The 12,687-nt window shown below is 39.1% G+C and overlaps 1 protein-coding gene across 7 annotated transcripts in view; it reads left to right on the forward strand.

Moving 5' to 3' along the window:
* The window catches only part of ARHGAP18 (Rho GTPase activating protein 18), a 66,543-nt gene that overhangs the window by 32,192 nt on the left and 21,664 nt on the right, over window positions 1-12,687 (forward strand). For all 7 annotated transcript variants that reach the window (XR_014183818.1, XR_014183819.1, XM_082050123.1 and 4 more), the window contains 4 exons: window positions 1,368-1,440; window positions 6,653-6,822; window positions 9,027-9,192; window positions 11,846-11,937. Coding sequence is in view for 5 of the 7 variants with exons in the window: in XM_082050123.1 (XP_081906249.1) it covers window positions 1,368-1,440; window positions 6,653-6,822; window positions 9,027-9,192; window positions 11,846-11,937 (501 nt within the window). In the remaining 2 variants the exon portion in view is untranslated. The remainder of the gene's footprint in view (window positions 1-1,367; window positions 1,441-6,652; window positions 6,823-9,026; window positions 9,193-11,845; window positions 11,938-12,687) is intronic.

Consider the following 12,687-nt stretch of genomic DNA (forward strand, 5'->3'; position numbering starts at 1 on the left):
TAATACAAGTGTAGGCACTCAAACCTATACTACATTCCTTTCTCCAAAGCAAGATAATTATTCAGAAACCTTTGCTCGTGATTATTCACCTGATTTATTACAGAAAGCCCATAGTGAAGTAGCTTCTACAACCTCCCTAGGTAACTTATGTCAGTGCTTTGTTACTCTGCCATCATTAGAGAGCTTTTTATGTGACAAAAGAGGACTGAAGCCATCTGCAGCTGTGTGAAGTCATTCCGGTTTAATAATAGCTTCCAAAAATCCTGTAACCTCCCTTCACCTGGAGGAAAGCAGGAGGAAAGGTAAAACAATAGTGTTGATGTTTCACATCAATGCAACAATTGTGCTGATGTTTCTACTAAATTTCCTGCCATGTTCCCAAAGAGAAGCTAGACTTTAGGTACCTTGACAGCTTCCCAGTCTGCTTCTACTGCTCTGTGAAATAATAATCATTTTCTGGGCAGTCAGACTATCTTCTTGCACCTCTGAATATCCCTGATTTGAGAGAATAATAATTAAAAAAAAGTATACAGATTTGTGTTGGTAGGAGGAATCTTTAAAACTTTCCTTTTTTCTCAGTAAGTATAGAGTTACACAGTGCTTGCATAAAATACCATTAAAAATCCAGCGTGCTAAGCATTCATTGTTGATCTGAGTTACCAAAACACAACAGAAATAATACATGGGTAAAAACATATCTGGGTATATGTATACTCATATAGATAAGGGCATAGATTTTCTACATGCTCTGAAATATTTTTTTTAAATAATAGGTGTTATCCAGTTCATGGAATGTGACAAATCTTAAGACCGGGTAGTGCAGCATTGTAGAAAGGAGAAGGTGGTTCACATCCTTTCCTGCTTTATTGTCTTTTCAAAGTGTCCTTGTTTTGCTGTTGGGAATCTGAGCTGTAATCACAGATATTAATGTCAGGCTGTTGTGCAAAAGGGATGGGATTGTTCCGTAGGGGAGGCAATCATAGAATATTTTGCAAGAGGAAGGAATTTGGATTGAGTCAGTCAATATACTTCCTCCAGATTCCCTTTCCATATCTTTTCCAGTGCAAACTAGGGTTTCAGGTTAAAGACTACATTTTCTTATTCTTTACAACTCTGGAAAATAAAGTCTTATACCCACTTATCCTTTTAGGAAGAGGGGGAATTGACTTAATTACTAATTTTTAATTACCTAGATTTCAGATCCCTTTAGACTTTGGCAAAGGGTTTTCTACTGAAACACACAGGTGTGCTTCTGCATACCCCTCAACTACAGGACTATGTGTTTTGATCCTGCACAGAATCAAAAGAGTTTCTGCAACTGTGCATTTATTTTTTATAGGCATGCATATTTGTTGTTCCTTTCTTAGGTCTGTGATGGAAGTGAACCCTCAACTGTGGGAACAAGTGAAAACAGAAATGAAACACAAGATGGAGCAAAAGGTAATGCCAAGCAACTCTCTTATTTTTTGGGGGGGGGTTTTTTTTGTTTTTTTTTTCTTCACCTTGTGGTTTGTGGGCTTTCAACTACACAACCGACTACATAGGTCCATATTTCCAGTAACTTTTCAGGGAAAGAAAATGAAGTTCATCTGAGGAACCTGTTCTGGCCTGCATGGTTCTGGTGTAAAACTTTTAAGTGTGGCTGTAGGTAGTGTCCGTTGACCCATCTGTGAAACCTTGTGTGTTATCAGTGATAATCTTATCATCGAGTCATCTGGGAGAAGTCTCCTCTCATAGCTTATCCTTAGGTCTTTCCTGATCCTTAATTTATACCTTCTGGTTTATCTCAGCTGTGCAGCACAGGAAATGAAGCGATATACATAAGCTCATCAGTGCATAGAAGAGAACAAAACCAAATTGACTATAAACATCCCAAAAAAGTGAGAACTGGCTATGGATCTGCAGCTCAAAATGAAAGAGGAATAGGAATGGAAGAAAAAATTTGTTTACCTTTTTAAGGAAAATGGAAAAGAAATAGCATTCTGTGTGCGTAGGACTGGATTGTGATTGGATTGTGATGACAAAAGAGGGGTGCAGTACTGAGGGAAGGCCCCTCCCTCTCACTGGAGGCAGGACAGAGCATCACAGAAGTCCTTAGCTGATTCCTTACTTTCAGTTTTGAGACTATGAATTTTGATGAAAGACTTTGACAAAGCTTTCTACTGTTCTTCAGGTCCAATAATAAAAGGGTGGCTGCCCTGAATCATCTTAGGTTTCTTCAAAGTATGGGTTGTACCACATCTGATATACCACCATACCCATCACTGTAGAGATCAGGATATTAACTGGCAGCCATTTCAGCTGTAAAATATTGCATTGCTATTCTACACTGTTTGTATGTTGGGTTGTTTTGTACTTCCAGGGGACTGGATAGCACATAGGTGTTACACTGAACCCTATAGCTACTTAAATAAGCAGACAGGCAGATCAAGTTCCCTACTGCAAGTTACTTATCTGTAATTAAGCCACCCAATAAACTTCTGCTCCAGTTCTAGAATACTGGCCAGTTGTATTCTGGAAAAACGGTTACTTTGAAAACTTCAAAACCAGCAACAGACAATACAGGATGTGCTTGAAAGTCGAAGTGGGAGAGATGAGTATAAACCAGATGAGAATGTCACCAAATCTCTGTGTTTCTAGAGGTGCTGTTAATCCTTCCTTCCTTCCCTCCTTCCCTCTCTCCCTCCCTCTCAGTAGACCTCTCTCTAACAGGAACAGTAAAAAATTGGGAGGACTGCCAAACTGCTGGTTCAGCACAAGGGAAGGAAGAGATGCCTGGTGTTTGTGTCAATAAACCACACTGTAGGATTCAGAGCTGGAAAATTACCAAGCAATTATTACAGAGTTTTTATCACATCTGGTTCTTTTTTTCCAGTGATCCTGATGAACTCTTCAGAAATGGGAAGTTCTGAAAGGCAAATCCCATATGCTAGAGCTCCTCAGCACAGTTTGCGATGTGGATGGCAAACACACTCTGCTTACATCCTGATACAACATGCAAAAATGGGCTTTGCTCCCAAGATTGGAGCAGGAAGAAAAAAGCCAGTTCAGTTTGCAGTCAAACCACGCAAGTTTGGTGGTGTTAAAAGCACCGCACCTGTTTGAGTGCTGTGCTGTGATCTTACCTCCAGAATGACGAGCAGATCAGTGTTATGCAGTGAATGAATTCAAGGCAAAAAGAAAATAATGCCTGATGTTTTGGAGGTACCAAGTATTTACGAAATCTAAATCCAAAGACTTTATTTTAAAATGGAAACCCCCTTTGACAGAGAAGTAGTACCAATTTACCTGGAAAATATTAATATAATCTCAGACATCTATAAAAAAATCCAAAGCTTAAATTAAGATGTCTTAAAACTGCTAGAGTGATTGACTCTGTTTGGCCCTTCTCCAAAGGTGATGGCTCTGTTCCTAATTTGGTATTTGAATGCTGCTTTCCCAAGTGCTTCTGCCAGACTGAAGATGATAATGGTTTGCCCTTAGAGCATACATCGGCTGTGTGAACCTGTGCTTACTCCTCCTTTCTTGCCAGTCTGACACACTTGGATTCTTGCCTAAACAGTGGAAGCAAACTCAGGGAATAATAAAAAACCATTAAGTTTTATTCGCCTGCTCCTGCTGAAACAGAACAGTTCAATGAGTTCCTAAGTTGTTTTTGTTGGTAGATTTTGAGGTAGATTGTTGAGGTTTTTTGGATGGACGCTCACTTACTGGCTTTAAGTGCCTCTTTGTTTCATGTAGGTACAGAATGTGTCCACAGGAAATGAAAAGAAAATTCAGAGTCGTCTATTATGCCGTCAAAAGACGTTATCATTTTAACAGTCCGTAACACTCATTAAAGACCTGCAAAGCTAGCAATATGTTCAACAGCTACGAAAGAAAAACGTAATTATCTTTGGATGCCTGTGAAAAGGAGTAAATAACTGTGTTGGTTGAGACATCTCAAGAAATAAAAGGGAAAGAATAAAGCAGCTGAAAAGTTAAATACTTGTTAGCTTAAACAGAGAGGCAGCAGAAGTCAGTTTACTCTAGGACTGCAGTTGTCCTTCTGAATGCGCAGGATTAGCTACAAGGGAAGAATGTTAGATAAAACCTCTGTAGAAGGGCAACCTCAAAGCATAATGAACTGGCAAACATGAAATAATTGTGTGTACCATGTATAATACAAGGGAAAGGAGCTGTAACGTTTACTTCTTGATAGGGAAACAGACTGAAACGTGGTTGTATTTTTTAATTAAAGAGTTTGTTTCTGCTTTTTATTTTACATGATAAATGAGGAATCTGTGGCTGGAGTAAGAGTGTGTTAGTGAAAAGATTGCAAAGTTTTATATTTTCTATTTAAAATCTTATGTGGGTTAGCATTTTGGAGAAATGCTTTGTCAGTCAAAAAAAAAATCAGCCATTCTAACTTTCCAATTATAATTAAGATATATCAGCATACCTCCATCGGGGTATACTCTGGGTTCTGTAGCAAAACTAGCAAGGCTGACACTTGCGATATTTCCATGTCCTGTTAAAAAGAAACCCAAAACGTAACCTTCACCCCATCAGAATTCCCATCATTTGATGTGATCTTTACATAGCACTGTGAACCAAGGACAGGGTCCAAGAGTTATGTAAAATACAGTTTTCACATCCTGACAGACGATGTTTACATTTTTCTGTATCACACTTGCATTTCTCTCAGGAAATGTTGCATGTAGTTGGCAGAACGCCAAGGCTGCTTCCTCTTACAGCTGCTTCCTAGTCAATGAATGCACAACAACAGGAGCAAAGCTATATGAACAGGAAGAAAATTCCCACCACAGCAACATTCACAGACCTTTAAAATGCGCTCAGCATTACCAAGACATTTGCTGTACGCAGCACCCTTGGATATGGACTGAAATAGGAGCTACTACTTTATTGTTTGTTAACATCAGATCCCTCCCAGGCTGGTAGGAAGTATGTAGGTCACATATAGGCCACATTAGCATGACAAAAGTCTTGAGGGGAGGGTGCATTAAACAGTTTACATGATATATACAGATATACACACAGGAGGCCAAAGGTTGAAACCAGGGATGAATTTGACCCTGGATATGTTTGGTTACTGAGGTCTAGTGTATCTCTTTACCAGAAGGACCAGCTCTAGTTTCAGGATCAACTTAATCTTTAGCATGTGCCCCAGGCTTCTTTCGGGGTCTATGGAAAGTGAGCAGAAGCCACTCTGGAAAGAGCAAGTCATGAGTAAACACACGCAAAATTAGGAAATGTTTTGTTCTGCTTCTCACAGTGTTGCTTGGTAGAGTCAAAGTGTTAACTCAAGTCTGTCCTCTTTCTCGCTGTGTCTGAGCTTTAGATCGATTACACGGACATGGAAGTGGTTGTGTAAAGCTCTGTGCCCTACCCGAGAGTGGCTGTGGTGGCTGCAGCCACTTACTTGTCTATCAGGTCCCTCGAGTTTGGCCCTGGCAGACCGAGGTCATTTTCAGGACTCACTCTAAAGAATATCAGAGACTAGTCTTGTTTTTGTGTCTTTCAATTAGACACAGATAGACTTCAGAAAAATTTTTGAGTTTATGTAATTTTTTCTTTTTTTCCAGCTCGATGCTTTGTATGTTGTTTGGGTTGCGTGCTTACAGTTCAGCACTTTTGCAGACCACTGGAAGTATCCATGCAGAGCAGCACTTCCCTGTTGCCTTCTCTCTTACTCACGCTATCTGCAGCCTTTCCCCTGCTTTAAAGTCAAATGTTGCTGTAGCTGTAACTATTTTCTGGAAATTTTTTTTTGGCTTGGCTTAGCACAGTTATTCCAGGCCGCACAAAAATTTCCCACAGCAGTGTAAAGACATTCATCTATTATGTTATGCAATATTCTTATACCAAAGCATATGCACTGCTCATGGTTCTCCTCAACTCATGGCTGATTGCCTATGACATTAGACTTCTTTTTTGAAAAGCAGAACTAGAACTGCCTCTCCCTTTTTTCCCTCTTCTTAAAAAAAAAAAAAAAAAGTTGTTCTGATTTTTGTTTGATTCCTTTAAGGAACAAAGAAAGAGAAGTGAGGCCATTGTTGTGTACTTAGTTCTTTCCAGTGTCATGGAAACATGTCCAAACAGTATTGAGGAATCTAGACTCTTCAGACTGAGGTGAGGACAGGAATGTTGGAACAACAGCATGATCTGTGTACTCCCTGTTATTCCAAAATGTTAATGCTTTGGATCATAGAGGAAACATTCTCTTTTGCTTTTGAAATTTTAACAGCAGAAAGAATTGCCGTTTTTGTTGCTGGATGTTACAGTCTTTGAGGCTGGAAAATGTTTGTTGGCAAGAAACTTTTGATGCTAAAGCTGTTTGGCTCTGGAAGATGCTGTGAATCTGCTGTTTCTTCAAGGTGGATTGGTTTATCTTTTCATAACAGATAAATAGGAGAAAACCCCATGCCTTGGCAGAACTAATCATGAAAAACTACAGAAGATGAACCCTTTTAGAAAGCTAAATTTTCAATTGACATAAAAAATGCAGAAATCAGTGAATTTGCATCCAGAAAGTCCATCCCTTGCACAGCATTAACTTCCATTAATACTTAGTATTAAACTTATCTGTCACGCACTGAGGGATGCTCAATTGTGCTGCTATTGATTATTGTTTTTTCTACTCTGTTTTCAGGTACAAAGTTTAGTCTTGGAATGGATGAGCAGAAGAGCCTACTTGAAGACATGCCATTTTCGGACACTGACATCAATTTGGAGATATCATTTGCAGAACAGGCAGCTAATCTCAAAGACAGCTCAGTAGGCAAAATGTGCAAGGGTGGAGGGGGTGACACTCTTCTCCCGGTAGGTGTTTCTTATATATTGCTCTAATTCTTTGTTTTTACTAGTGGTGCTGTTTGGATGATATTTATCTGATAGTGGGTGAATTGTGCTTGGAAGAATGTTGTCAGATCCAGCTTTGTGGAGATAGACATTCTCAAGGTAACTCATTTTTGGGATCAGTACTCTCAATAACATGGAAGTAACTACTTTTGTGCCTATTTATGTCATTATCTTTCTGGGAAGATGTACTTTATGTGTAAGGAATAATGGACCAATAATATTAAGCTAGGATATTGGCTTAGTGGTAGCTGTACTCAAAACTTTGTCTTTGCTTCATCTGCTTACAGCCCCTTTTCCTGTTATGTGAGGTGAGATGCTTTACCTCTGTAATGAAGATCTCTGTTGTCGTTTAAAAAGGGTTGGTGGATGCCTGCAGAAACCTTGTGCAGTTATCCCATAGGTGAGGGGTGAGAATGAAGAACAGAACAGTCTATAGAAGTCTAAAGTCAAGTGGCAGGAAATTAAAGATTAGTTTGTACTCAGTTTTACTTTCCAACTCTTAAATAAAAATGACTCATTCTAAATGAATTCAAATAAATAGGAAAAAAAATCCTCTAAGGTATTTTTTTGTTGATCCTCAGGCATCTCTTTGAGGATCTCTCTCTAACAGTTCATGAACATGCAGTTAAGTATGACCTGCGAAACAATGGCTGGTGTGAAAAATGTCTGTGTTTTTCCTAACAGTGTATGCAAACATGTCTGAGTAAACATAGTGTCTGAAGTAATAATGTTTCATAGTTCTTCAAACACTTAATTTAGATAAGGACACGTGCAGTTCTTCAAATAGTAATTACCCTATGTATTCTAGTTTAAACATTATAAACTAGACATTAATGAATATTTAGAAATGGATTCTAAAGTGTTTGAGTCGTGTTTCTCTAATGCAGCTTTTAACAAAGAAATTATAGCTATTGTCTAACTTCTGTATATATGCATATATGTGTATGTGTACTACATACTTTAGTTATACTTTTAGTGAGGCTTAGGAGGATTGCTCAAAGACATGGCTATGAGTTTTTTCCTTCAGTGGTAGAAGGAGTAGCAAAATGATAGGAAAAGGAAGGGAGTTACCTATTTAAATCTACAGTTTGTATTTGTTGCACCTTCATCATTGGCAGCTATTTTTAAACATACATGTTTGTGCAAGTCAATGAAACTCAAGGTGGGAAACTGGCTATAAATATACAATTTGTAAATTGTGTTTATGTTTCGGTATGTGCCATTGTTGTTATCTACCATAGCCACCAATTCAGCTGTGCTATCGCTGGGTCTGTACAGGATGAGATAATAATTCTGGAGTATAATTTATCTTTCCAAATGGCAGAAAGTCTTGTCAACCTTCCTGCTTTGATTCATGCACACTCCTAATGTCAGGCATGAGCAAGACTCTTACTTAGAAGCCTGCTGGTGAGAGATGGAGTTAGAAAGCCCTATGAGCTGGGAAGTCCCCCCTCTCTCTCCATCTCGGTTCCGTTCCTTATATCGGTCTCTGACTGCAGCTTCTGAGCATTTAGTGCCATAAAAATGAGCCATAACTGAGGATCCCCCTTCCCTAAGCAGGGAACCCCTTTATTATTATTTATATGACAGCCAAATGTGTTATTTTGTATGTGTAAGTGCACAGGGATTTCTGTTTCAATTGTACAAGTGTAGGATTGCTCATGGACAGCTATTTCCACCACTGTCAATTGCAAAAGGTTGCACAAGGTGGATGTAGTGGGGTGGGAAGTGGTTACAAGCAAGACAAAGCCAGAATTTTCATGGAGGTGCACAGCGGAAGGACAAGAGGCAATGGACAGAAGTTACTACGAAGGAAATTCTGTTTTGCAAAGAAAAGAATTCCCCATGAGAGCATTAAGCATTCAAATGGACACCCACAGAGGTTTTTGGAAGTTTTCAGAATTCAGTTGGACAACACAACAAGCAACGTGATCAGACTTTGAGCAGGCAGTTATTAAATGACCTCCAGAAGTCACTAGGAACCTAAACGCTCCTCTGATTTTAAGATCATCTGCTGCTCGCCTATTTGGGGGATTCTCCTGTGATTTATTCAGTAACAGCAGGCTTCATGATGAAAGGTTGTGCCCTCAAAGAAGCACAACCTTTGAGCTAAGTAATTTGTTATGACTTGGATTATTCACTCTGCTGCAAATCTCTCCTTTTAGAATTTCAGGCTGCCAAAGGACAAAACAGGTACCACAAAGATTGGTGACCTGGCCCCTCAGGATATGAAGAAAGTATATTCTTTAGCACTGATTGAATTAACTGCTCTCTATGACATACTTGGGACAGAATTCAAGCAGCAAAAAGCTGTAAAAATCAAAACCAGAGGTGAGTCGGTGTTTCATATTCTGAACCAAATGGGTCTGGTTTAATCCCATGAAACAAACGCATCTGGTTCTTTATGATTTTCCAGCAGAAAAATTATACTAATATATAAATAATAATGTAGGTCCTGAACAGCATGTGATGATATGCCTTAACTCAAAGCACACTTTAAGCAAGGTCATGCACATAGTCACTCCAGCTATGGGACTGTGCTGTCCATCTAAAGTTCAAACTCAGGTCAGTCACTCAACAGATAAACCAAGGAGTGAAGAAGGGGAACTATCTTAGTAGTGTGCTGTGCAGGAAGAATTGCTTCACAGAAGTTTGTATGTGCTGACGTATTCCCTGGGAAGGCACGTGTATGTGCTCTTTGTGGGTATTCTTTTCCTGCTTTTCTGAGGGTAGGTACTATGCTACTTCTACTTGACTTTTTTGCTTTTATTTCCTTTGCCTGGAGAAGCTGTGGTAGCGTTTGTCACCTGCTTTCATCTTCTATCTGGTACAAACTTTTCTGTGTCACATAGGCCTTGCCCACCCAGTATGTACTCAGGCCATAATGGAATTTTTATGCTGAATGACATAATACTAAGTGGAATACATGGGCTGCTGCAGAGGATGTCGAGACAGCTGCAGTGTGTCATTATGCTCTGCAAGCCGTGGGAGCACATGTATAATCACAGTGCTTTTCTTGGGAACATAGGACACATAGAAACCAATTTCAAGATGCTAGAGGTTTTCAGGGCTTTGTTTGTTTTCTATGTTTCTGGCTTCTGCTAAATGCTTTACAAGAGCTTGAAATGTGTTACCAGTTAATCAAGAACCTGCTTTGCCCAAAACCTTGTTGTCAAGGTTCAGTGAACGTGACAGTGCAATAGCTCACTTTAAATAATTGAAACCAGCAGAGAGGGTTGAAACATATATAGCAAAGTACAATAGATTCTTTAGAATATGGTCTCAGTTTACAGTAGTAGAAAATAACTTTTTAAATGCAAAAGGCATACATGGCAACATCTGTGAAACCTTGATCCCTTAAATGCATTTTCTCCTTGCAGAAGTGCTTCTGGTATCACTAATAGAGACAAAACACATTCTTCTCTTGTATTTTGGGTCTTAGTTTTAACTGATTTTTTAAACCAAATTTATTGTTAATTGAATTTCACTCATAGCATTATTATCTAAATGACAGGCAGTGATGAAAAACACTAAATTGATAGAAACCCCTGGTTTTGCCCGATTTAGAAAAGTTGGAAATGTGTAGGAAATAGACACTGACATGTCACCCTTTTTGCCAAACAAATCTGATTTAGCAATGTAATGCCTTCAGTGCCTTGTTCCTCTACCTGATTCTCACCTCTTAACTCCTGAAGTGTTTGGCCAGTTGATTCATACAATGATGGATCTATTGGCTGTTCCCCTTTGTGTCTGAGAATGTGAAGATGGTGAAAACAATTCTGTGGACTGTTGTGGTATGCCCAGCCTTGCCTTTCTGTTGACCTCCTACAGTTTGCTTATTCAGCTTCATCCCAGTAGAAACTTGTATTATTGGCAAAATCTTCAAGGTGATAAAACTATGGGGTGTGGAAATTGAATGCATGTATGAGTCTCTACATATTTTATAGAGAGACTTTTTATGCTGACAGAGATATAAGATCTCCCCAGTTTGGCACTGAAACTGATGTTTATTTGACATACATCTCATTCCCTCATGGGCTGACATCTTTTTAGTAATTACAGCTGTTCTGTGCTCAATATTAGCATGGCATCATCCCAAGCAGGAGTTATGTAGTGTTATATGCTGTTGCAGAAAAGTTGCACATACAGCAATTATCAGTACTTCTGACAGAGAAGTTCTATGTCAGCAAACTTTGGGTTAGTAGTTACTAATATAGCTCTCTCTTAATGGTCATTCACTTCTATTCAACTGGGCCATAAATACCCAGGAGTCCCATTTAGTTGAAGACTAAGGCTGGTTTTGCATCAGGGCTAGATTAACTGAGACTAGATTCCATTTTTCTAAATTTGCATTGCCTTAGCATTATTGCAAAGGCCATTTTCTAACCAAGACTTAACTACACTTTTGCTTTTATTAAAAAAAAAAAAAAAAAGAAAAGGCAGAACACGTTTTGCAAGACAGTGATCTTGCTTTCCTGCCAGTGTTGTATAATGCAAAAGCACAGGAGTTGAAAAGCTCTTCTTTAAAAACCCTCCCAGAGAGAAGTGCTCAGAGTAACTCTGGGTGATAATTACATCTGTCTCATTTTAGTAGCCAAATTTCTGGATATTTTACTCATGCCATTTGCACCTTAACTGTAGTAACTTGCATTGAGTGATGAAGATCTGCATTGCAGGGTTATCAGCAGACCCATTCTGCAAACCAGAACGATGCAGATGGTTCATTTATGCAGTTTGCTTCACTGTACTGCAGAATATGTGGATGGCAATTTGAAGTCAAACCAGAAGACTCCTGATTTATGGATGAAGGAAGAGATGAATGAATCCTTTTAGCCAGAGTGCTTTGTGTAATAACTTGATTGACAAAGACTTTCAAACACTTTGAACAAAAGGTCAATAGCTCTGACTGAATGGAATAGGCCATTATCACATATACTGGCACAGATGTGGATAATATCTCAATTTTTTTTGCTTTATTCTTCAGACTCTGGCTTGTTTGGTGTCCCACTGTCAGTTTTACTGGAACAGGACCAGAAGAAGGTGCCAGGAACCAAGATCCCACTGATTTTTCAAAAGGTAAATGGGCATGAACAAGTCAACTTGTTACATATCTGCAAACGACAGACAAATAACATTTTGTCATGGATTTATTTGCTTCCTGTAGCACAGTTTTCAGTATATTACTCTAATCCATCAAAGTTATTGTAACTTTTCTTTTCAGCTTTACATACTAATTTAGTAAATGTGGTACTTTGCTTTGTATCAGACGTATTTTGAGTTAAAGGACTAAAGTTTGGTTTTTGTCTGGTCTCTGTGATTTAGGCAAGTTAACTGCTAAGCCTGTGGAAACTGACAATCAGCATAAGAACCCACTGCAGCCAAATTCCAGCTGATAAAGGTGGTGTGACTTTCATTATCAGTAGGGCTGCCCTTTATTTTTTTTTTCAGAGAAAATACTTGAAATTCTGTAGAAATTCTCAATCCTTGGCCCACAGCCCGAACCAACCTTTCTAGAAAGTGGTTTTCTTCTTTCAGAAGTAATTTGGGCCACAAGGCAGCTGGCTGGAAAACTGCCTCTGGTGGTGGCAGCAGCTCTTTTCCAGAAGATTTGTTGCTTTAGTGTGTGAGGAGATGCTTTGGCCTGTATCATGTCACGGTAGATAATAGGAAAGATGATGGAGACCCTGGATTTAATGCCAATGCGTAGCGGGTCTCATTGCATGGGAAGGGAAAGACCACAGTGTGTGGACCTGTCCTAACACTGACAGAAACTCAGTGCTGTGTCATCACCATTTCAGTAGGCTTGGGGACCTGCCTGTTAAGTTA

The sequence above is a fragment of the Streptopelia decaocto genome (assembly GCF_964273445.1).
Source record: "Streptopelia decaocto genome assembly, chromosome: 3".
Lineage (NCBI taxonomy): Eukaryota > Metazoa > Chordata > Aves > Columbiformes > Columbidae > Streptopelia > Streptopelia decaocto.